A 27,471-nucleotide genomic window follows, 5' to 3' on the forward strand; every position below is an offset into this window, starting at 1 on the left:
ATATATATTTGTATGTATGTTTGCATATTTATGTATGCACACACACATGCATGCATACATATATATATATAAATGTGTGTGTGTTTGTGCGTGTATATCTATATACATATATATATATAAATGCATGTATGTATATATGCATACATACATATGTAATGTGCACAACATAGAGGCCTCTTATTTCAATATTGATCTACATTATTTAATCATATGCTTTCACACACATTTCATGCAAAAATAGTTCTTTTGATCTTGCACTTCATTCATTCTGCTATTGCATAAATGCATACATAACAATATAGCAGTGTGGTGTGCGTGTGCGTACACATACACACACACGTATGTATATAGAAGGGGGTTTCTATGTTTATTATATATGCCTATGTGTGTGTATATTATGCATCTGCACCGACTTCTCTCTCTCCAAGCACACACACACACACTCACACGTACACACATACACACACACACACACACACACACACACATATATATATATATATATACGTACGCACACACATACATACATATATATATATATATATATATATATATATATGTACACACACATGCACATGCGCATACATAAACACATGCATATTACATATATGCAGTCATTTTTGCATGCATACACACGCAGACACATACACATGTACATACGTACATAGTTATATGTATATGTATATGTGTGTTTGTGTGTGTGTGTATATATGTGTATATATATATATATATATATATATATATATATATATATATATATATATATATATATATGCGTAGATAGATAGATAGATAGATAGATAGATAGACCTACAGACAGATAGACAGACATACAGACGAATAGATAGATAGATAGATAGATAGATAGACGAACATTATAATGATGGTTTCAAACCTTGGCACAAGGCCAGCAAATTTATGAGAAGAAGCGTAAATCAGTGATATCGATCCCACTACTTGTCTGGTACTTTATTTTATCGATACCGAAATGGCTGAAGCCAAAGTCGGCCTCGGTTGGTTAAATCAGAATGTAAAGAGCCGGAAGAAATACCGGAAGGCATTTTTTTATGCTCTACCGATTGTGCCAATCCACAGCCCAAGATCATAACAACAGCAACAGCAAGAACAACGGTAATAACAGCACTAAATCCAGTGTAATCCGAAAAAGCGTAATCCGTGAAAAACCATGTCTAATCGATTGTGGTTTCATATTCGTGTGAAATGCAGTAAGGTAGAAAATGTGAGGAACTGTGCGAAGCAGGGTGTATAATACACACACACACACACACACACACACACACACACACACACACACACACACACACACACACACACACATATATATATACAGGGGTTGCGCTGAAATGTTCCTGGCATTGGGCAAAACAAATTATAGGAGGATCAGTTAATTATAATTTTATTCAGAATATTCCCCTCTCAGATTCATACACTTGTTGCAGCGATCCTTCAATTTTTCTAAGCCCTATGAAAGAATTTGGAAAGTTGAGCCTGACAGATGAAATGGCCAAATTGAACCATGCATAAACAAGGCAAAATGTACGTTTGCCAGTATATAAGCTTATAATAAAAAAATGTCGAAGGTCAACCCTTCTTTTTCTTTCCATGGTAATGGGAAGGGATGGGGGAATACGTTTGGGTATTTCAAAGCCCTTTGGATATAAACAGAAGAAAGAATGAAAATGTGAAACGTGACCATTTAAACGTGTCCTTTGCTTAAAAAATTAATTTACATTTTTCTTTTTCATACAATTCAGTTATTCAGCAACGAAAATTACAAATATAGAAGATACGAACGAACCTAAAAACAAAAAACAAAAAAAATTAAAATCTTATTAAATTACTTTCAAACGATCGCACGTGACCCGGAATTAATTAGGAACGGCCAAAATGGAAAATCACAAAGAACAACAATACAGATAACAAATTTTGATGTACACGCTTCTGACAATGTGTGATCACGAGAGCATATACACACTCGTTCTTGCTGGTCTTTTGTTGTTGTTGTTGTTGCTGCTGTTTACCCTCAGGTTAGACCTAATTAAGCTGAAATATAATCAAAGATATTCCGTTCCGGATTACATCGTTGTTTTTCTTCTAAAACTACGTTATGAAGATGTGTAATTTTTTGAATTTTTTTTTCCAAAGGAGGAGTAGGCATGAATATAAATCTGGACTGTTTAACGGAGAGAAAAGCCCTGGTCAGTCGGTTGGCGAACGCAGCGCTTCTACGGGGGACAGGCGGCAGAAAGTCGCACGGGGCGTCGATAACTGGTCTGTGATGCCCTTAGATGTCCGGGCTCGCACGCGCGCTACACTGGAAGTATTAGCAGGTGCAACTTTCCCGGCCCGAGAGGATCGGGAAACCTTTGAACCACCTCCCATGATAGGGATCAGGGTCGAGAACCAGCCCCGTGAACGAGGAATTCTCAGTAGGCGCGGGTCATCATCGGCACTCGTCGATCATCTCCCTGCCCTTTGCACAGGGAATGGAAATATCTGTAGGCGAAATCATGACGGGGAGAGACATTACGATGAAATTTGAAAGAAGATCGGTTGCTATTTCTTGCAGGTCAGGTGACCACTTAGGGACTCTCGCTGTCATGATTTCGCCTACAGGTATTTCCATACCCTGTACAAAGGGCAGGGAGATGATCGACGAGTGCCGATGATGACCCGCGCCTACCGAGAATTCCTCGTTCACGGGGTTGGTTCTAGACCCTGATCCCTATCATGGGAGGTGGTTCAAAGGTTTCCCGATCCTCTCGGGCCGGGAGAGTTGCACCTGCTGATATCTCCAGTGTAGCGCGCGTTCGAGCCCGGACGTCTGAGGGCATCACAGACCAGTTATCGACGCCCCGTGCGACTTTCTGCCGCCTGTCCCCCGTAGAAGCGCTGCGTTCGCCAACCGGCCGACACGGGCTTTTCTCTCCGTGAAACAGTCCAGATTTATATTCATGCCTCTTCTTCTTCTTCTTCTTCTTCTTCTTCTTCTTCTTCTTCTTCTGGTGGTGGTGGTGAAAACGATGATGATGATTTATTAAATTGCAAAACTAGAAGCGTATTGTACACAGTAATTTGCGATATTTCTTCCGGCCCTAACCTAAGAGCAAACAACAACAACAACAAAAAGCCAACAAGAACGAGTGTATTTATGATCTCGTGATCACACATTATCAGAAGCGTGTACATCAAAATTTGTCAGCTATACTGTTCTTTGTGAATTTCCATTTTAGCTCTTCTTAATTAATTCTGGGTCGGTTGCGATCGTTACAAAGCAATCTAATGAGATTTTAAATTTTCCTTTTGGTTTATTTTTATCACCTATTTATTATCTTCGTTCATGAATAACTGTATCGTAAAAAATTAGTTTAAATTGTAAACAAACTGTAAACAAAACGTAAAGGACACGTTTAAAATATTTTGGCCGTTGGCGCAAAAGGTTCCAACCCTGCGCATGCGTACTGGAGACCCTCAAAATGACGTCACTACACACCTTTTCCGACAACACGACCCATCCCTCATCAAATTGAGAAGACCCATGTTGCTCGAAACTAAATTATTAAATGATTTGATGCCAATTTTAGTAAACGATTGTAAAAAAAAAATTAATGGACACAACGCGCCGCCGGGAATCGAACTCACGACCTTATGATCGCAAACCGAATACCTTAACCACTAAGCCACGCGCCTCTACTCCGCCGAGCTAATATTCTGTCAGCTTCCCGTCTGAATAAACTTTGCTAGAGGAACAAGGCCAGCAATTTCGGTGGAGTGGGTAAGTTGATTACATCGATCTCAGTACTCAAATGGATGAAAGGCAAAGTCAACCTCGGCAGAATTTGAACTCAGAACGCAAAGGCAGACGAAATGCCGCGAAGTATTTTATCCGGCCTGCAAACGATTCTGCTTTGATAATGGTTTCAAATGTTTCCACAAAGGCAGCCATTTTGGGGGAGGCGATGTCTCGATTACATCGACCCCTGTGTTCAACTGGCACTTAATTTATCGACCCCTGATAGGATGAAAAGCAAAGTCGACTGCGAGTGAAGTTAAACTCAGAACGTAGTGACGGGCGAAATACCGCAAAGCATTCAGCCCGGCGTGTTAAAAGAGTCTGCCAGCTCGCCGCTTTGATAATTATTTCAAATTCTTACCACAAAGGCAGCTTGAGGGAGGTGGGGAATTTTGTCGATTACATCGATCCAAGTGTTTGTTCAACTGCTACTTATTTTATCGACCCCGAAAGGGATGAAAAGTAAAGTCGATATCGGCGGAATTTGAACTTAGAACGTAGCGAGGGGCGAAATACCTATTTCTTTACTGCCCACAAGGGGCTACACACAGAGGGGACAAACAAGGACAGACAAACGGATTAAGTCGATTATATCGACCCCAGTGCGTAACTGGTACTTAATTTATCGACCCCGAAAGGATGAAAGGCAAAGTCGACCTCGGCGGAATTTGAACTCTGAACGCAGTGGCAGACGAAATACCGCTAAGCATTTAGTCCGGCGTGTTAACGATTCTGCCAGCTCACCGCCTTATTCGCTGCTTTAATTATAACAGTAATGGTTTTAAATTTTGGTACAAGGCCAGCTGTTTTGAGGGAAAGAGAGCAAGCGATTATATCGACCTCAATACTTAACTAGTATTTTGTTTTGTCAACCCCGTAAGGATGAAAGGCAATGTTGACCCCAGTGGAATTTAAATTCAGGGCGTAAACAGCGAGAAGAAATACCGCTAACCATTTTAACTGATTCTTCCAACGCAGCAACTTTAATTCAACATGCATCAACAGCTGGATTCATCGTCAGAGTTGTATCCCAGTGTCATAGGGTGTTTTAGGTTTCATGGCATTCACCCTCATTCAAGCGATCCGACCTTGGTTGACCACACTTAGGCTTGTGTCCAAACCTCATTCTTCTGGTCTTATCGATCGCCTCTTTTCAACCAGAGCCATCTAGATGCTGTCTTAGCTTCCTCTATGTTGTTTTTTTTTTTTACATGGCTCGTTTTCTGTTTATTCCTTTAATGCTTAGAGTTCCATAGGCCTTACACAAGGTCAACCCTCGATTACCAACCTCCACTGGCAAAAACTTCGTCTTCCCATAGTCCTAAGCCAATTTCTATTGTTTTTCTTATTAATAGAAGTTGTTGGGGAAAAAAACTTTACTGATAAATGCTATGAATCAGACGTCCTCTTCCCCAGTTATTTTAAACTGGGCTATGGTGAGAAAAAAAAAAAAAACAACGTCCGTATTTAGGGTACTTCAAGCTTCGTAATACGATTGGCTGGTTTATCAAGGTAGAACGGTAAAGTAAACATGTTAATACGTGTCATGAATATCATTTGGTAAACTTTCGTTGGCCTCGTTATTTCAGAGTTCTTAACATTGGGGAAATTTTAGTGTTTAGGGGAAGTGGGTTTTTTTTTCTTTGGTGGCGGGATGCAATTAGGGAAATTACGTTAATAAATATATGCGCTGACATATTTGTGTGGTCAAGACGATTTCTTGGAAACCGCATAGTTCCGGGTTGAAGTATCAAGTCCATCATATATATATATATATATATATATATACGACGGGCTTCTTTCAGTTTCTGTCTACCAAATCCACTCACAAGGCTTTGGTCGGCCCGAGGCTATAGTAGAAGGTGCCACGCAGTGGCACTGAATCCAGGACCATGTGGTTGGTAAGCAAGCTATTTACCACACAGCCACTCCTGTGCCTATTATATATCTAAATTAAATGTCCTTGTCAAGTTTTGCCAAACGGTGTGCCTTTTCATTTCTGGTTTAATGTATGTATGTGTGTGTGCGTGCGTGTGTGTGTGTGCACGTATAGATAGATAGAGAGATTAAAACATACATGCATACATTTATGCTTGTTGGGAGGGGTGGATCTACGGTTGTCCACTTATTGAAGAAATATGACGATCTTTGGCGATTAGAAACGGTTCTTTTTTTCATTTTTATTAATCAAAAAAGCAAATGTGTCGTGCATTCATATTTCACTCCTAAAGTTTAGTAAAATTTTAACGTAAACCAAATCATAACCTGGAATTTAGTTTGGCTGGATGTAACTGGACTCATAATTGTTGGGATTTTTCTTTTCGTGGTTGCTGGACGGATTGATGGCCGGACGGCCAGACGAATAGATGGAATTTTGGGATGCCAAGCCAAAAGCGTCTCCACTATGTAATTATAGTTTTTTTTTTTTTTTTTTTGTGAGGCGGGTTTAGTTCAAATCTAGTTTACCTTTTCATCCATTGCAAAACAGTTGAAAATAAAGTGTCTCCGAGTTATCTCCCTTACATCAGTTTACGATTTTGAGTCTCTAAATTATCTCCCTTATTTTCATTTCTTTTTGTTATTCGCTTTCTCCGTATGGTGCTGGAATGCAAGAGAGATTTAACACGGTTGCACGTTTTGTTAACCAATATCGTTGATATGGATATTTTCTTTACGCTCTTCAAAATTCATCAATTTATTGACATCAAATAAAGTCTAATATAGTGGGGCGAGGGATAGAATTGATAATTGGGCCAAAATGAGTTAACTTCTATTTCTCATTTTCTTTCTACTTGTTTGAAACCATTACATTGCAGGTATTGCATCATCATTTTGTTCTGTTACATCATCCTTGGGAGTAAGCATTGGTCAGCAAAGTTGATGTTGAAGCTGAGAGAGTTTGAATTCGAAACATAGTCAAGTGGCACGTTCTCTTTTTTCAAGAAATTTTTCCTCAAACTTGAACCGATTGTAATTGAGGTTGCTAATGAAATACCGTAAATCCTTGAGTATAGTCTGCCTTTGAGTATAATATGCAGGGGATTTTTAGGAGGCTGTACCTCTGAAAAACTTTAACCTTGTGTATAATACGCACCCCTTCTCTAACTTGAGTCAAGGTGGTCTATATAACATCCTTGGTTTGTAAACGTATATACGGTAACTTCCTTTATTATTATTGTATATATAACATAATGCAAACGTGTAGCTTTTTTGTGTACTTTGTTTGCAGAAAATAAAGAAATAACAGTAATAACGTCAGTGAAAAATAGATATTAAGTAAATTGCCTTTACATATTTATCACTTAGAAAATATTTTTCATTTTTAACCTCGTATATAGTACACACTGGAAATTTTGACCTTTAAATTTTGGGAAAAAAGTGCGGATTATACTCAAGGATTTACGGTATCTGGATAATTTTTGGTGTTTTTAACAGTCAATATTCTTTTCTCTGTTGGATTTCAAGTCAATTTTTTCCCACCCAAATATCTAATTTGATAATTTTTTTTAAATGATGCCTAAACTGGGGCAAAATGAGTAATGACTCACTTCAATAATTTCTTCTCTTTAACAACATGGTGTGTAAATATATCATGAGGAGAGCCACTCCAACATATTTTGAGGAAGCTATAGCAAATGTTCTATGAGTTTTTAGATTCAGTCAAATTTCATTAATTTCCTATCATGTGCCATTTTTCCATGAACCTCATTCAATTTGACCAAGGTATTTTAAAATTTTTATAGCATTTCAGATCTTTCTGATATCTAAAATTGGATATTGATGTGTAATAGTCTTTTCCCAAATGTCATTCTGGAGAACTGAAGCGGCAAATTTATCTTACCTAGCCTTACTCATTTTGCCTCAGTTAAATATGTCTTTTATATGGTCTAAGAGAATGGTGGTAATCTTCTGAAATAATGTTCTGAATATGTTATAGTGTTTTTAATGCATTTAGAGAAGGTCACTTGTTTACTCACGGAGTAGGGGTGGGACGGAGTAGGGGTGGGACAAAGTAGGGGTGGGACAGAGTAGGGGTGGAGGTGGGAAAGACACCTACAGCAACCCCAATACTCAATTGGTATTTTATTTTGTTGACACCCCCCCCCCCAACCAAAAGGATGAAAGGCAGAGTTGAGCATGGCAGCATTTGGACTCAGACTATAAAAAGAAATGTTCTTGAAGAAGAATGGTTTCAAATTTTTTTGGCACTGGGCCTGCTGTATTTAGAAGAGAAATGAAAATCAGTAAGATCAATCCCCTGTATTTGATTGGTCCTTATTTCATTGATACCCAAAAGGATGACAGGCAAAATATGAACTCAGAATGTAAAGACGCATGGAATACTGCAACGCATTTTGCTTGCCATGTGTATGATTCTGCCAGCTTGCTGCCCACATGATGATCATAATAATAATAATAATAATAATAATATTAATAATAATAATAATAATAATAATTTAGAAATGTTTGTTTCAGTCCAGAAGGCACTTGTCACATTATAAATTGATTTCAGAGAAACATTGGTTTGTCTTTAACATTTTCCTTTCATTTTGCAATTATAATTGGCTCATTTTGTCCATCCTCTGACTGGGCCCATCTTTGTTCTTCTCCAGATGCAAATATGAGGTAGAATACAGCACCGATAACATTGATTGCAACTGACAAGTAGAATACTTTGAGCCAGCCAAAATAGGGATCCTATTAAAAAAGAAAAAACAAAAGAAAATATAATAATAATAATAATAATAATCCTTTCAGCCATTTTGGGGAAGGGGATGAATTGATTACATTGACCCCAGTGTGTAACTGGTACTTATTTTATCGATCCCAAAAGGATGAAAGGCAAAGTCGGCCTCAGCGGAATTTGAACTCAGAACGTAAACACTGATGAAATACTGCTATGCATAGTGCCCGGCATGCTAACGATTCTGCCAGCTCACCACCTTATTAATGATAATACTACTACTAATAATAATAATTATAATAATAGAGGATGAGGATGTGTTTCATGCTTGTCCCTCTCCTCTCTCATTCTATTGTGTTAGCAGGAGAAAATATCTGAGCCACTGTGGTCTCAGACAAGGATTAATTAATTTCTTTCTTTGTACATGTCATTATAGCCATCGATTCTCACTACAAGTTGGACATTTTAAACCCAGCACCCCATAAGGGTGTGACACATTTTAAATTTTTTGGTTTTAAAATTTATATTAAATGAAACAATAAAAACAAAATGGTTGGAAATAATGTTATTAGTTGTATGGTTTTTACAACACATACACACACACACACACATACACATGTGGTATGCAGTGATATGATTGTGTTTACACAAGGACTTATCATAGGGGGAAATTTCTGCTTTCTGCTATTTTTCTAAGGTCCAGAAATGGCTAGATCATAAGGTGGCCAGATTTAAGAACTCCAACTTAGTACTTTTAAAGCCATCAATACTAACTACTGCTACAGTTACCAACACTAACTATTTGTATAGTCACTAAATGCCACATCTATTATAGCAATCACTAACTATTGTAGCTATCAATAACCACTCTAATCTTGAATAGTAAGAATTCTATCTGTCTCCAGCCTCAAGGTTCTTTTAGCTGGAACTTATCCCAGTTTTTGCAGTGTTTAAATGGCTGAGAGCACAAGACTCTCCCTTCAGCAATACTCTCTCCACCACACATACTCCTGAGTACCTTATATAAAAATAGCCCATAATAAGTGGCAAGGGTTTATACAAACCTGAATATGAGTAAAGGCGCCAACAACACTCGGAGCTACAAAACCAGGAATTGTAGCAAAAGTATTTGATATTCCCATGAGAGTACCTGAAAGAAAATTATGGCATTTATTATTATTATTATTATTTATAGTCTTCTTTCACCCTTTAGCATTTAAACCATCCATATCTGGCCCAAATCTTCTATCTGTTTTATGTTCAAACCAGCCAGATCTGGTTTCTCACATCTATCCTACATTGTCATTCTAAAAAAAAAAATTTTTAAATAAAAAAAATAGGCGTAGGAATGGCTGTGTGGTAAGTAGCTTGCTAACGAACCACATGGTTCCGGGTTCAGTCCCACTGTGTGGCACCTTGGGCAAGTGTCTTCTACTATAGTCTCGGGCCGACCAAAGCCTTGTGAGTGGATATGGTAGATGGAAAACTGAAAGAAGCCTGTCGTATATATGTATATATATATATGTGTGTGTGTATATGTTTGTCCCCCCCCCCCCAACATCGCTTGACAACCGATGCTGGTGTGTTTAGCGGTTCGTCAAAAGAGACCGATAGAATAAGTACTAGGCTTACAAAGAATATATCCTGAGGTCAATTTGCTCGACTAAAGGTGGTGCTCCAGTATGGCCACAGTCTATTGACTGAAACAGGTAAAAGAGTAAAAGAGAGTGGCATCATTGCAATTTTGAAGCTATAAGATAATGGCATGATTAATTCAAAACAGTGTAAATAAACCAGAATTACATTTGACAAAATAATCTGAATACTAAAAGGGTTAAACCAGCATGGGCTTTACTTGTCTTCCTTCAGGGTCACTAACAAAATACAAAGAACAATGAATTAAAAAAAAAAACAACTCACCAGCAAAATTAGGTGCTATGTCTAAATGGTTGACTTGATATCCTCCCAAAGTAATTGCAGAAATTGCAATAGCCATGGTGACCATGGCTAGAGCTGCGTATCGGTCACAACCAACATATTGGATGGTACCAAGTAAAATAGCTGATAATATCAAACCTGTGTTTAATGCAAAGAAAAATTACAAATAATAATAATAATAATAATAATAATAATAAATGCCCTGATGTAGTACCAGGCAGTGGCTCTCATGGCTTCTGATCTTAACTGATTGAAAGTGTTATCATGTACATTGTTTTGTCTTGGTATAAAAGATGGACTATAGCAAATATTCTGCTCAATACCACAAATTTGCTTGTCAGTTGGTTGACCTTAACCAGTTGAGCATGTCCCTTGGGGGCTGACGATATGTGCATCTCTGATCATGAGCAGAAGTAATGGGGGAGCATCATAACCATGTGTTGAGAGGAATTCTTTGGGAGTTGAATAATTCACTTTGGAAACATGGCTGTTTAGTTCAACGTCCTTAAACAACCCTTATTCATGGGCCTTTTGAGCAGGATGGGCTACTCGACCTCAAGAAAATTCTAACTTCACTTTTCCTTCTCCGCTGAGGTTGGGGTTGATAAAATAAGTACCAGCAGAGCACAGGGGTTGATATAATTGGTTTATTCCTTCCTCCAAAATTTGAAACCATCATCATTATTTTGGTTTGGTCTTATTCCTGGTAGGATTCATGTGGGTCCTATTTCATATGTTCATAAGATCCCTCCCTCACACACATACACACACACAACTGACTGCGCTTGGCTAAAGTCAATTTAGTACTGACCACCCACTTATACTGTTCTACAAAGGTGACCACCAAGCAGGGGTCATTATTGTCATTAATGTCTTTTAGGGTGACCCTCATGTTCCTTTGAGTCCAAATACTGTGAGATTAATCTATGGGTGTCCATTAACTTTTATTTTTTATTTGTTTCAGTCATTGGACTGTGGCCATGCTGGGGCATCATCTTGAAGACTTTTAGTTGAACAAATCGACTCCAGTCCCTCACCCCACAAATCTGGTATTTAGATAAACCAATACTGGTTGCCAAGCAATGGATATGGGACAACCACAAAGATATATATGTATATACATTTTTTTAGACAACAGGATGTGGTTTTAAGTGAGATTTGGTTATCATTTCTAGCAGATTACATAACCACATATATGACAATCAATGGTTGTGGTGCTGGTAGTGGTTGGTGGGGTGATGATGTAGCGTTACTCCTCAATAACAACAACAAAATCAATAACAGCAAGGACAATAGATTGATGAAGTGCTTACCGGCTGTGTTCATGATTTTACGGGTGGTCGCAGTGGACAGGATTCCATTCTTTAACCAGTCAGCCACAAACCCTGTGATTGTCATCAGAAGCCATAGCAGAAGATAGGGAATGGCTGAATATAAACTGTTCTGTTAAGGAGAGAGAGAGAGAGAGAGAGAGAGAAAGAGAAGATGATGAGATAAGAGAGGTAGAGAGAAAGAGAGGGAAGGGCAGAGTGATAAAAAGACAAAGGCAGACTTGTGTGTGTGGATATATATGTCTGTGCATACATATTATAATATGTATATTTGTATGCATATATATATATATATATATATATATATATATATATATATATATATATATATATATATATATGCCCCAGCATGGCTGCAATCAAATGACTGAAACAAGTAAAAGAATAAAAGAATATATACATATATTATGTATACGTATATACACACATATGTGTGTATATACATACATGCATATATATATATATATATATATATATATATACATATACATATACATACATATATTATGTGGACATACACACACACACACATATATATATATATATATATAGACACACATACACACAGAGTGAAAGAAAGAAAGGAGAGAGAGAAAGACTGACAGGATGAGAGAGATAAATACGAGACAAGGGAACAGAGAGAGTGAGAGAAAGAAAAGGAGTAGCAGAAGTAACATTGGAGAGATAGTGATTGAATATAAGAAAGAAGTGCTTGCCTGGCTTATATCAAAATGGAGGACTGTCTTCATGTAGAGGGGCAGACTTGTGAGCATCAAATAGAAATTCCAGTTGAAAGTCACATGACCAACATTTATAGCCCAAACTCTGATTGATGTGAAGATGGAATACCATGGTGTTTTGAATTCCTAATATATACACGAGAAAATTAGAACAGATTCCATAAATACATAAATACATAATACAAGTCAAAGACAGCATCAAAACTAGGAATTTAGGAATAATAATAATAATAATTCTAACTGGGCCCCACCTGCGAGGTCATGCGCTGTTTATCTTGATATGAGACCACTATATCGCGCACACATGGTTGTAATGCATGTGCCTGGTGTACCCTTATCTATCACTTTGATGGCATGCACTGCTCTCTCACTCAATAATGATAATAATAATAATGGTTTCAAATTTTGGCACAAGGCCGGCAATTTTGGGGGTTGGGATAAGTTAATTACATCAACCCTAGTGCTCAGCTAATACTTATTATTTTATTGACCTCGAAAGGATGAAACATAACCTTGGTGAAATTAGAAATCAAGATGTTAAGACATACGAAATACTGTGAAACATTTCGCCCAGTGTGTTAACAATTCTACAATAATAATGATAATAATAATAATAATAATAATAATAATAATAATAATAAATGGAAGAATGAACGTTTTACCTTTCTGGAGCCAACTGACGATTCTATGTATTGCTTTTCCTTTTCTGAAATCCAAGGATGGTCAGCTGGAGAGTTGGAAGCAATGAAGATCCATCCTATAAACCAGATAATTCCTCCGATTCCTTTGAGAAGATTTTAAAAAGAAAACAAAAGAACGTTCTTATTAAATTATGCAAGAATAGAAATCCAATCATATAAGCTCTGCTCTGCTCTGGTCCTTTCTCTCATACTTTACCTCTCCCTACTCCTTATTTCCCAAGTACAAAATGGTGATGTACAAGTCTGACTACTCTGAAAAATTGGCAAGTCTTATAAGTGATGGTAGCTTCAGCCTCATGAGTTCTAGAGTTCATGACACACATAACTAAAGTACGGTAGAGAGGCAGAAACAGGGATCTTGCTGCAGAGATTACATGACCATGGCCATCCAGACAGAAAATATGGTAAAACACTTACCAGGAACATAGAATATTGATGGCCATCCTCCAAATAGGTCAGAATTTGCTAAAACACCTGATATTGGCAGTGATAGAACCGTTCCCATATGTGCACCTGAAAAATTAAATGCAATGCAACTCATAAAATTCAGTTTCATTTTATTTTTTTAAAATTTAATTTTATATTCTAAAAAGGATGGGAAGCACATCTTATATCTTTAGATCCTCCCAGACAGATGCCAGGTCGCTGCAGATAATGTCCAGCTGGAATTTCTGGAGGTTGATGTCTGTAGGACAGAGTTTTTTTTTAATTTCAGGAGACTGTAGCTTTGGAGTGTGAGGAATAAACAAAGCGTTTAGTCTCCCATATAACCAATATGGGAGACAACTGCATACACATTTCTGGTTTTATCAGACCTCCTCAGCCAATCAATGTACATAATGAAGGAGACATGGTACAATTACAAAGCAGATGTCCAATATTACAGATGAGATAGTGTGAAAATTAGAGTATTTAAAAGATAAATAATTAAATCACTCAGAGACACCATTTACATAGAAAACAATAGCTAAGCAAATAAAATTAACATTGTGATAATTTTTTTAATGCTCACTACATTATGCAGGCTAACATTAACTTGACTGTTGTTTTCCATGCACAGGATGTCTCTCAGTAATTAATCTTATCCAGGTCTGTAAAAGTAAGGAACAAAGCTCTGACTATTTGCTTGGCTCAACAACGAATTTTTAAAAAATACACTTCCTTAAATTTTGCAAAAAACTGTTTTCTCTGCAACTTGAAAGCAATTTTGTTTTGTTTTGCCCTCATCAGCGCCTGTAAGAGAAAGTACATTGGTCTGAGCCTCGATACAAAAAGGAGGATCCTCTGACTCTCTGCTAAGCCCTTCATTGCAAGGACTGCTTCCTCTGGGGCCCCAAAACAGGCTTGTATTTTTATTTCTTTATTGCCCACAAGGGGCTAAACATAGAGGGGGAAAACAAGGACAGACAAAGGGATTAAGTCGATTAGATCGACTCCAGTGCGTAACTGGTACTTAATTTATCGACCCCGAAAGGATGAAAGGCAAAGTCGACCTCGGTGGAATTTGAACTCAGAACGTAACAGCAGACGAAATACCGCTAAGCATTTCGCCCGGCGTGCTAACGATTCTGCCAGCTCGCCGCCTTGTATTCTGCCTAATCAAATATCTCTTTGAGGATTTATTGTTTCATTGTAATAATTTTGATTAACTCACCAGAATATGTGATGGTAGCTAAGGTGCTTCTCTCACGCATTGGAGACCATTTACCCAAGAGGTTATGCATCGCTGGGAATGTTACACCCTAGAACATTGCAACAAAGAATATTGAAGAACATTTTTTCTTATAACAAGGGAGATTTAAGTAAAAGTTAAATGATGAAAAAATCAGAAAAACAAACTGCTTTAGCAGTTAGCAGGAGCATAAACATATATATTATGTAAATGTATGCTATATATCTTATACGTATGTCTTATATAAAGGGTAAAGACCACCTTCAGTCAGGAATGACCATGGGATTGCACCTGTAAAGTTACCCTCCGAGGCACAAGTCCAGGCAAAGTTGTTTATGGAAGACCAGCAGTCGCCCATGCATACCAGGCTCCTCAGGCAGATATTTATTGAATGATGCATAATTTATTGTGCAACACGGCTGTTTGTTGTTTAATACTTACCTCAAAGAAACCTTGTGCAACTCTGATCACCACTAATGCAGTGAAGCTCCACCGAGCTGCTGCTGGAATGACTAAGGACAGGACAGCAGTTAAAACAATGCCTCCACCCAGCAAGTATTTGGCACCCTTCCACTTAGCAAGAACAGCACCGATGAACTGTGTACAAATGTATCCATAGAAGAAGGATCCAAGGATCAGTCCTTGCTGGTTGGAATCCCAGTCGAACTCTCCAGTCTGGCGATGGAAAAGAATGAAATATCAAGAAAGAAACAATTATAAAAGAAATGTAGAAAAATATAAAGAAAAAAAATCTGCAGCAAAAATGTATATATATGTATTAAGGATAGACGTGTATATATGTAAAAGCATGTGTATGGACAAGTACATGTATACATGTACTAATACACACACACATGTGTATGCATGTATATATATATATATATATATATGTATATGTATATATATATATATATATATACGCACTTTAAGTCGAATTTACAACTGTATGAGTATGTATAAAAAGTCGATTGCCTAATTTGTGTTAATATCTTAATCATCTTTTGTCTCAGGTTCAACCTAAGCACTTCTTAAACAGTTCTATATATTTCGTAAGAAAGAACAATAATATATATATATATATATATATATATATAACACACAAATACACACACATATGCACACACACACATATATATATGCACATACATGCATACAAAAATACATATACATATATATATACATGCATGCATATATGTATATGCATGTGTATATACATACATATATACATATATGTATATATATATATATATATATATATATATACATATATATATATATATATATGAATGCAAGTGCATATTCACATAAATATACACACATGTTTATAAGTTTGTCTGTTTGTATATATGTATGTATAAAGTGTGAACATGCAAAAACGTAAACTGGTGGAAACCAAAACAAAACAAAAAAAGCAAAAAACAAACTAATATGCAGATGGATTAATGTCTCACATGATTATCTGCTTTGCTGTCGTTAAGAACGGGACAATGCATTGTGACGTTTTTGTCTTCAGATTGTAGAGTGTTTGTCATTGCTATGATGGCTACACTGAGGTTAACACGGAGGGCATAGACCACCATAAAACCGAGAAATGACATTCCAACTAAGATGTAACGGATTTGTATTTTGTCTGCAAAATAAAAAAACAGGAAGAATAGAATACACACTGGGGATCTTTCTGATTTGACGGACACCATTTTTTATTTAATGTGTTTTCTACTGAAACACTTTAAAACTTCGTATACTTGTATATTTTGTCTTATAGAACAGAGAAAAAATTTTATATTCGAAGTTATTTCATGTTAAAAGTTGTCGTATTTCTGTAATTTCAACCAATCACTGACGTCTGTTGAGGTGAAAACAATTACTGCTGTGGTTTGTCAACAACACGTTCTGGCGGTGTGATGAGATCTTTTCCCTTGAATAAAATTACTGCGCGTTTGTCCCACCACCACCACCAACATTTGGCAACCGGTGTTGGTTTGTTTATGCCTTCTTCACCCATAAGTTAGCCTTTCAGCAGAAGGGATCAATAGAAGAAGTACCGGACTTCAAAATAAGTACTGGGGCTGATCAGTTTGATTAAAGCCTTTTAAGGTGATGCCCCAGTATGGCCACAGTCCTATGAGTGAAACGAGTAAAAAATAAAAGATAAGGCATTTGTCCAATGAAAGGGAGGAAGGAAGAAAGGAAAGAAAGAAAGAAGGAAGGAAGGAAAAAGAAGAAAAAAAAGGCGCAGGAGTGGCTGTGTGGTAAGAAGCTTGCTTCTTGACCACATGGTTCCAGGTTCAGTCCCACTGTATGGCACCTTGAGCAAGTGTCTTCTACTATAGCCTTGGGCCAACCAAAACCTTGTGAGTGAATTTGGTAGATGGAAACTAGAAGAAGCCCATCGTATATATGTATATATTTGTGTGTGTGTCTGTGTCTGTGTTTGTCCCCCCCCCCATCATCGCTTGACAACCGATGCTGGTGTGTTTACGTCCCCATAACTTAGCGGTTCGGCAAAAAAGTCCGATACAATAAGTACTAGGCTTACAACGAATAAGTCCTGGGGTTGATTTCTTTGACTAACACCCTTTAAGGTGGTGCTCCAGCGTGGCCACAATCAAATAACTGAAACAAGTGAAAGAATAAAAGAATAAAAACGTTACCTTTCAAACTTTTAGACCCCATGGCGGAAGGTTGAGAAGGAGAACTCAGTATGTTCTGGATCTGAAATGGCGTAAATAAAATAACATATAAAAAAATATCAATAAATGAGGAAATAATCCGTTCTACTAAAGGCACAACGCCTGAAATTTGTATTGATTGGTATTTAGGCAGTGTATTACATATCTCAGGGACCCAATAATTACAGGTATAAACTTGAATTTGTAATCTGGTTAGAAGTAACTGCAGATTTCTCAATAGTTCAACATGGTTGTTTTCTTTTTCACTGATCTATGTTAACATCCGCTGGGCAGCTAATTTCCACAACTGTACACAGTTTCTCTTCTTCATCCCAAATCATTATATCAGGTCTGTTGTGTTTACATTTTATTGGGGTTGTCACTGCTACATTCCACCAGCATTCCTTTTTATTATGAGTGGCTATGGCTTCTACCATATCATGGGTTCTTATTTCCTTTTCCTCGGGATTATCCTTCTGACGGATTTCGTTATAGAGTGTCCTAGCTACAACATCATTTTCGAACAGCTGCTTGTGTGTGTATGTATGTATGTATGAATAAGATTTGTCGTAGAAATGGGGGAGAGGCAAACCAAATGAAAGAAAAACAAAAAAAAAGCGAAAAACCAGATTAAGAGAAGTGAAGGAGAAAGAAAGAAAGAAAGAAAGAAAGGGAAAAGAAGAGAAGGGAAAAGAAAAGAAAAAGACTGAAAAAAGTTGTTAGAAGAGTTTGGAAAGAAGTAAAAAAGAAAGAAATTTTAAGAATGGAAGAAATTGCCAGACTTACCAAAACTGATTTCTGAAAATTGATTCTCTGTTCTGTTGTTGTTGTTGTTGTTGTCACTTGACGCTTTGGTTTTTGTTAACGTTGTAGCAAGGTAGCCTTAGATTTGTTGTTGATATTGTTCATACATTCTGTTGCCCTCTATAATCATGTATGTGTGTGTGTGTGTGTGTGTGTGTTTGTGTACATGTATGATGAGTCTATGGCAGGTGACAGCTTTAAGGGCGAATGAAAGGAGTGAGTGCGTTTGAGTGAGACTCCAGTGTGTGTGTAGATGCAACAAGTGAAGTGTTCTGAGTGACCACAATGTAAGCCACAACGTTATCCTGTCTTATCTCTTGCACTTTGGTCTGAAGATGAAAATATAAGTGTATCAGTTAAGATTTGAACATATAACTGAGATAACACATGAATACACAAATACACGTAGAATACATACATAATACCTACATAAACACACACACACACATATATATACGAACATGTAACTATAAGTGTGTATGCATGAATGTACATATACACACATACATATATAATGAAAGAAAACAGAGACTAATGAATCCAGGCAAATACTTCAGAAGCACTCTTTAGAGATGAAACCTCCCTAACTAAATTGTTTGTTGTTGGCACTCCATCGCTTTCGACGTCGAGGGTTCCAGTTGATCCGATCAACGGAACAGCCTGCTTGTGAAATTAACGTGCAAGTGGCTGAGCACTCCACAGACACGTGTACCCTTAACGTAGTTCTCGGGGAGATTCGGCGTGACACAGTGTGACAAGGCTGACCCTTTGAATTACAGGCACAACAGAAACAGGAAGTAAGAGTGAGAGAAAGTTGTGGTGGAAGAGTACAGCAGGGTTCGCCACCATCCCCTGCCGGAGCCTCGTGGAGCTTTAGGTGTTTTCGCTCAATAAACACTCACAACGCCCGGTCTGGGAATCGAAACCGCGATCCCATGACCGCGAGTCCGCTGCCCTAACCACTGAGCCATTGCGCCTCCACGTAAGGGAGGTAAATATAAGTAAAAATAATCACAAAATTTTACAGAGTTTTTTCCCTTTGACTATCTATGCTAATTTCCGTTTTCAAAGTTCATTGATGACTATTTATCGAAATGTTTATTAGTTACAGGGGCAATGTTAATACTGAGAGATAGTCATTATCGCGCGGATAGCTGTGAGAAACCCTAACCCTAACCCTAACACCCTAGTGAAGATCGTACGAGTGTTACCATATTTTCAACGCCGAAGATAACGATTTTGTTCCCAAAATACCTAAAACCTTCTCCTCTACTTCCCATGTTTTGCTTTAAACTAGTTCGAAAATTTTGTTTAATCATTTATGCATAATACCACCTGAAGGTAAATGGAAATTACGATGATTTTGAAAAAAAAGTTTTAACTCCTCCTCGCTATTCAAAAACTTACACGCCCCCCGATTCCACCGCACTTTCCCCAGACTTAATATTCCGGATGTTTTTAAATTTGGCCACGCATTTGCGCATGCGCATATGTAGCTGTTTTTTTTTTTTTTTTCAGCCATCTGACGAGACGAGAATGGCATCACTGTGGTCGTTTCGCACGCTAAAAATGTACTTAAAACTCTTAAATATATACACATATAAACACATGCATGCATACATACATACATACATACATACATACATTCATACATATATTATATACATTCTTCTTCTTCTTCTTCTTCTTCTTCTTCTTCTCCATTGACCAATAGGAGTCATTAGTTGACGACGACGCAATCAGATTTCACCACTTCTCTCGGTTTTCCGCGGACCTCTGTGAGTCGGTAACCCGGGTTTTGGTCAAGTTTTCATCATTATGAATGCATCATATGCAAGATGGCACGGTGCCCCCCATCATTCCTGTTATCCACAACCGTATGCCACTACCCGAGACATTCCTTGATCCCCGAAACCTTAGCCGTTGACCAGAGCAGGGTCTTTCCCAATTGTCAGTCACTTCTTGGGGAAACTCAACTCGGAGTCTTTCACCTACCGGTGCAGTGTTAACACCATCCCTCACTTCGTTTAGTCCACCAGCTAAAGTGAGGGCACTAGGGGGTGATGCCTGCTATGAGCCATCAAGTAACAGATTAGGGGTTGAATGAAGACAAGCGAAGCCTGTCCACCTGACCGCCCTCGGCAAGGTGCAACTGCCAAACACCAAAGGTACTACTCCATTACAATAACTACGATGATAGCAGTAGTATACTATTATCATCACCACTACTACAACTACTACTACTAATAATAATAATAATAATAACAATAATAATAATAATTGATTCTTGTTTTATTGGCGACAAGGGCTAATATAAATTAAAAACGTAAGGACAAAGACAGGACGAAGGTTACAAAGGGTTTTGTCCGAAAAGAAAACGTTCGTGTAAACTATGGAAAAACAGAGAAAGATATAACAAATAAAACTCCTAAATAATAATAATAATAATAATAATAATACGAGTGTCAAATAGAAAATAGCTGAATGCAGCGTTATACAATGTAGTCTAAAACTCATCAACAATTACAAGGAAACACTCGCTATATGATATAATCGTTAAAAGGACTGGATATCACACCCAAAATGTACTCAATCAATTTTGCTTGTTAAGGGCCACCTGTCATTAACAGCAACAACAACAACAAAAAAAAACGACAAAGTATTTAACGACGTAGGAGCCAGCATGACAGGGAAATACTTAACATTTTAGAGAAAGCCTGGTATTCTTTCTTCATTGAAGATTGATACCATCTGGAAATTTCTATATTTTCTTTTATGACAATATACAAACAAACAACCTGTCTATATTTTAAATGATTTCTATATTTTTCATATTTTGTTTCTAATTACTTCTGTTATAGACGTACAACATAAAACTAGTGACAAGCTGAATGCAAAACTAAACATATTTTCACATCAACATACACATATTTACACCCCCTCACACACACGCGCGTTCATATTGTAGTATATGGACATATGCATACGTACTAAATAATTGGTAAATATATTGTACAGCATACTGAAATTACGTACGTACGTACATACATACATACAAACACATACATACATACACACATACGTACATACATACATACATTATATACATAGGCGCAGGAGTGGCTGTGTGGTAAGTAGCTTGCTTACCAACCACACGGTTCTGGGTTCAGTCCCACGGCGTGGCATCTTGGGCAAGTGTCTTCTACTATAGCCTCGGGCCGACCAAAGCCTTGTGAGTGGATTTGGTAGACGGAAACTGAAAGAAGCCCGTCGTATATATGTATATATATATATATATATATGTATGTGTGTTTGTGTGTCTGTGTTTGTCTCCTCCAACTTCGCTTGACAACCGATGCTGGTGTATTTACGTCCCCGTAACTTAGCGGTTCGGCAAAAGTAAAACCGATAGAATAAGTACTAGGCTTACAAAGAATAAGTCCTGGGGTCGATTTTGCTCGACTAAAGGCGGTGCTCCAGCACGGTCACCGTCAAAAGACTGAAACAAGTAAAAGAGTAAACGAGTATGTATGTAGGTATGTTTGTGTGCGTGTGTGTGGAGAGAGAGAAAGAGAGAAATAGGACATATATATACCCATCGATCATCCGTTGTAATCCAATACTGCTTTGAAATGAACGTACGGTGAAACTTTGCTTCTCTTGTTTATACTTCGGCTTCTGTTGTTATCATTAATCACGGGTTTGATTGTCTCTGTGCCAGTCAACTAACCGAGACCATGAACTGACGTTCGAACTAAAACTTATGCGGAGTAATAATCCACCCTCACCCACAACCATCTCTGTGCATTGGTTTCTCCAGCTCTTTGTCTGTTTGTCTTTCTCAGTGTTTATAATGTTGGCAGTGGTCTTTAAAAACACCCATTAAGTTGTTTCTTTTGTGAAGTACTTTGTTTTTATTTGAGTAAAACGATGCGAGGTGAAATAATTATCGGGTGTGAAAGCTTTCTGTAGGAAATTACCTCCGCCTCTCTCTCTCTCTCTCTCTCTCTCTCTCAATAACTCACTATCTATCCACTCTTATTCCGTTACTTGTTTCAGTCATTTGACTGCGGCCTTGCTGGAGCACCGCCTTTAGTCGAAGAAATCGACCCCAAGACTTATTCTTTGTAAGGCTAGTACTTATTCTATCGGTCTTTTTTGCTGAACGGCTAAGTTACAGAGACGAAGATGGCGGGGTTACAGTCAGTGTACGGGGTAGTCGGTACCATTATAAGGTATGGGCACTCAGGGCAGGTGTCCGGGTGCCTCACAAGTCTAAGGACCCAATTCTGATCTATGTATGTTGTTGCTTACTATAAATAAATAAAAGCTATAGAATCCAGAACATTGATTTGTCTGTGGGGGTAGAAGGTTCTTGGGACCCAATTCTGAACTATGTATATACATACATACATACAGTCATCCATCCATACATACATACATACTTCCATACGCACGTACATGCATTTATACATATGCTTATACACATACATACATACATACATACATACATACATACATACATACATACATACATGCATGCATGGTTGTCAATTTGTCGACGAGTATGACGACCACTGACAAATTATCTTATCCTCGATGTTAAGGAAAACAGCTGTCGGCAATTCCTATGCTGAAATTTAAAGTCAATAACAGCTTCTGCCAAACCGATAAGACTCTCACCTACAAAATAGCTGAGAAACAAACAAGAGCAAGATCAGTAGCTGTTATTTCGGAATTTCATTCTCCTGGCGAGTGTCAAAACGAAAACTAAGAATCTCTCACTGCTATCAGTTGGATGGTCATTGACTCGAGTTTATTCGTCCTTTGAGATAATTTACTTTTCTGCACTGCCTAACGAAAACCACCCTTCTTGACAGGGTGGCCAGTTTAGTCACTGACGGTCTGACTATACTGGGCTTCATGTTACCAGTAGCACTAAGAGTGACTTAACATACATTTATACGGTGGGCTTCCGTGCAGTTTCCATCTACCAAATTTCACTCATAAAACATTGATCGGACCAAGGAGATCGTAGAATTCATTTACCCATAATGTCGCGTCGTATGACCGAACCTAAAAGCATGAGATTGCGATGCGAACTTTTTTCAGAAAACAGCCACTTCTACGTCTTTAATTGTTGTTGTTGGCACTCCGTCGCTTACGACGTCGACGATTCCAGTTGATCCGATCAACGGAACAGCCTGCTCGTGAAATTAACGTGCAAGTGGCTGAGCACTCCACAGACACGTGTACCCTTAACGTAGTTCTCGGGGATATTCAGTGTGACAAGGCTGACCCTTTGAATTACAGGCACAACAGAAAGAATAAGTAAGAGTGAGAGAAAGTTGTGGTGAAAGAGTACAAGAGGGTTCGCCACCATCCCCTGCCGGAGCCTCGTGGAGCTTTAGGTGTTTTCGCACAATAAACACTCACAACGCCCGGTCTGGGAATCGAAACCGCGATCCTATGACCGCGAGTCTGTTGCTCTAACCACTGGGCCATTGCGCCTCCACGTCTTTAATTATATTATTCAAAATCCACAGGATACAGTTTGAGAAAGTAATCCTGTAGTGATATTGCGAAAATATAGAAGATTGTTTTACCAGCTGTATTTTGACATGGTAGCAATCAATAATATTTAATGCTTTGCAGCAGTTTCGCGACGATGACATAATTATGAAGTAAAGTATAACAAAGAAGCGGAGGTGGATGTGTTTAGGTCGAATAGTAATAACTAGCGGGACCCGTGAGTATTTCCCAGAACTTATTGGGGTGTCGGTTTAGTATGTGATCTACAGCAACTTAAATCTAGACGTTGTGATCTACATTCAAAATTTTGTAATAAATTTGCAATTATAATTAGAAGAGTGAGTTAAACATTTAAAAAGTAAAAGAAAAATTTTATTGATATTTGTTTCATACAAGAAACATGAATATTGTGACTATTTGTGTACAACACGGATATCATTTCAAAATGCAATAAGGAGATTTTGTTCATTTGATCTTAAAATCTTCCAACAAATGAAATATAAATGAGATTGAAATGTTTGCTATGGAACACCGCTCATTTGTTTTGAGAAGACGAATTTTAGCTTCTAGCCACGACCGCTCAATGAATTGACCGCTAGATGAATTTTAAATGTAGATAAAAAAAGTCGGTGTAGGTTACAAACTATACCATTTGAACTAATGTTGATCACAAGCTGTACCAGAAACATGTATGTAGATCACATACTACACTTATTGTCGTTATTTCTGAAAACTTTATCCCAAAAACCTGAAAGTGTAACCTGTGTTGTGTCTGTATAAAAAGATAGTCGCTTATCTGGTAATCATTGAAAAGTGAGGGAAATTGGAATACGATGATTACTTAATGCACTTTATCTATACACTTTATGTACTTTATGCATAATTTTATAGACTTAATACACAGCACTCTCACTCTTCGCTTTACCCTCTTTCTCTTTTTCCTTTCGCTCTTCGTCTTTCCCTTCACTCAATCAGGTGAAAGCGTTACTGACGGGCTAAGTAACGGAGGAAAAATCTTAGTTAAAAAAAAAATACACATTTCACTTACCACCACCTCTCTCCCCATCCCCTGTCTCCACTCCCCATCTCCCCTTCCTTTCCCTTACCTCATCTCAACTGCGTCCCCCCACTCCAGCAACCTCCATCCCTTCCCCTTCAACTAATTCCGCGGAAGCGTATCGGACGGGCAAAGCAACGGAGGAACATGCAGAAATATTATAAGATTAGCCGACTCAGCGGAAGAAGACTCTACGGCTGCGTAATCGCTAGATCTGGTAGAAGTAGCAGCGAAATCTCCCTCAAATCACATCTCTTCGCACCCTCAATTACACATACACGTTCTGTAGTCTTCGATGTTCAAAAAAGCAAAAAAAAAAAAGCAAAGAAAGAAAAATGTCAGGATATTCAAGCCAGGAATGCTTCTGATGATTTACAGGAACCGAGATTAGGAAAAATAAAGGATCTCTCACCCCAAGTTTATGTTCTTTGTTACAAACAGAATAGACATAAAGTTTTCGGTATCATAGAAGCCGCTTCAAATTGTACTCTTCTGCCGTAAAAAGGAACGACAGATGATCAGATAACACCACCAAAGATACTAAAATGATTGGTGTCGCTCCTGACTGGAATGTCTTTAATGATAAAATCTGCGCAAACAAGAATGATATAATTTCGAGCACGTCAACGATGACGACTGTGGCCGATGTTACCGCTACCACCACCATCACCACTTCCACCTCCACCACCAGCAACAACAACAACAACAACAACACTGCCGCTATCGCTACCACCACCACCACTGTTTCTGGCATCACCATATTGATTGATTACGTTCTGTAAGTTGATAGAATGAATGAACGGCAATTAACTGTCATTAATGAATATAAACGATTTAACGAATCGTTGAGAGGTAAATAGTGTTTGCATTTGAACAAATCACAATTATACAATCACCACAAAACATATAATTACACACTTACGCACACACACACTCTTTCTCTCTCTCTCACACTCCCCCCCACACACACACACCTCCTCCCACAAACTCTTACTCTTTCTCTCACACACACACATGCACATACACGCACATACGCACGCACTCTCTCCCCTTCTGTCTGTCTGTCTGTCTCTCTCTCACACACACACACACATGCACATACGCACACATTCTCTCTCCCTCCCCCCTCTCTCTCTCACACACACACACATGCACATACACGCACATACGCACACATTCTCTCTCCCTCTCCCCCCTCTCTCTCTCTCACACACACACACATGCACATACACGCACACATTCTCTCTCCCTCCCCCTCTCTCTCTCTCACACACACACACACATACACATAGACTATTATATTTACTTGGATCATAATTTTTCCAAACAAACGGACATCGCTTTCCAGTCACGTTGTTTCAGGTTCACCTCCCTGGGCCGACCTTATGAATAAATTTAGCTGACGGAAACTGTGGAAGTCTGATGTGTGTGAGCCTGTGTTTTACCCTCCTATACACTCATTGCAGCGGTCCTTCAGTTTTTCTAAGCCCTGTAAAAGAACTTGGAAGGTTGGGCCTTCAACCAGGCCTTTCGTGATACCCTTAAAGACAGGAACTTTTCTGCAACCCCTCGTATATCTGAGTGTGTGTGTTTGTGCGTATGTGTATGCACGCGTTTGTATGTAACCAGTGACAACTCCTACAAGTACACATTCCAGAAACCACTTCGGCGACGACAATTTTCATTCTGTCCAAACACACACGCACGCACTCATACACACTCACACACGCACACACAGACAGACAAAACACGCACATGAATACGTACACAGACACACCACATGCACATAGATACACACACGCACACACACACGCACACATACCACATATACAGCCACATACCCGAACCTGCACATACGCAGAAATACACACGCAAGCATCCGCACTCACGCACGCACATACACACACACACACATTCAAATATGCATGCACACACTCACATACACTCACGCATACATAAATACACACCCTCTCTTTCTCTCTTAGACATACACACACACACACACATACAGGCACTCACACATTCACAGTCACACACGCCCATACATTTCCTCTCGTCTCATCTGCCATGCTTCATACGAGGACAGTAATACTTCTGTGACAGTCATGTACAATGCCCTGCACATGGTAATATATATATATATATCTCTCTCTTTCGCTCTATGTATGTCACACACACACACATACGCATATATATAACACAATCACCCCATTATAAACATTGTGCCCGCTTTCCCGACTATTGTTTCGTGTATTACATAATATATTTCATTACTGAGGCGCAGAAGATATCCTTAACTTCCTCGCATCCTTTTCAAAAAAGACAGTGCAGAGGTAAATTTATAACTTCAATCAGTACTCTCTCTCTCTCTCTCTCTCTCTCTCCCTTTCTCTCGGTCTCTCTCTCTCTCTCTCTCTCTCCCTTTCTCTCGGTCTCTCTCTCTCTCTCTCTCTAACTCTCCGTGATGGATCGATTTTCTGTTCACAACTCATTTCTCCAACTGAGTGAACTGTAGCAATGTGAAAT

The 27,471-nt window shown here is 38.4% G+C and overlaps 2 protein-coding genes across 9 annotated transcripts in view; one reads left to right on the plus strand and one right to left on the minus strand.

Moving 5' to 3' along the window:
• Positions 1-27,471, plus strand: part of LOC106876234 (tetratricopeptide repeat protein 38) — a 169,436-nt gene that overhangs the window by 58,008 nt on the left and 83,957 nt on the right. For 3 of the 8 annotated variants that reach the window (XM_014924716.3, XM_089341723.1, XM_014924713.3), the window contains exon 1: positions 26,933-27,071. The exons of 2 other annotated variants lie outside the window; for them this stretch is intronic. The gene's annotated coding sequence lies outside the window, so the exon portion shown is untranslated. Of the gene's footprint in view, positions 1-25,457; positions 25,798-26,932; positions 27,279-27,471 lie in introns of those variants that run through there. 3 more of the 8 variants (XM_014924714.3, XM_089341726.1, XM_089341725.1) reach the window with 3 other exon arrangements.
• LOC106876233 (sialin) lies at positions 8,002-22,112 on the minus strand. The gene is made up of 13 exons (XM_014924710.3): positions 21,952-22,112; positions 18,339-18,685; positions 17,535-17,595; positions 16,332-16,510; positions 15,322-15,555; positions 14,863-14,950; positions 13,626-13,721; positions 13,170-13,291; positions 12,484-12,633; positions 11,750-11,879; positions 10,419-10,574; positions 9,563-9,648; positions 8,002-8,512 (listed from the first exon to the last, which is right to left on the minus strand). Exons 3-13 carry the CDS (start codon positions 17,554-17,556, stop codon positions 8,360-8,362), a joined length of 1,416 nt encoding a protein of 471 aa, XP_014780196.1. The 5' UTR covers positions 17,557-17,595; positions 18,339-18,685; positions 21,952-22,112; the 3' UTR covers positions 8,002-8,359.

This window comes from Octopus bimaculoides, chromosome 25 (genome assembly GCF_046866305.1).
Source record: "Octopus bimaculoides isolate indiv1 chromosome 25, ASM4686630v1, whole genome shotgun sequence".
NCBI lineage: Eukaryota > Metazoa > Mollusca > Cephalopoda > Octopoda > Octopodidae > Octopus > Octopus bimaculoides.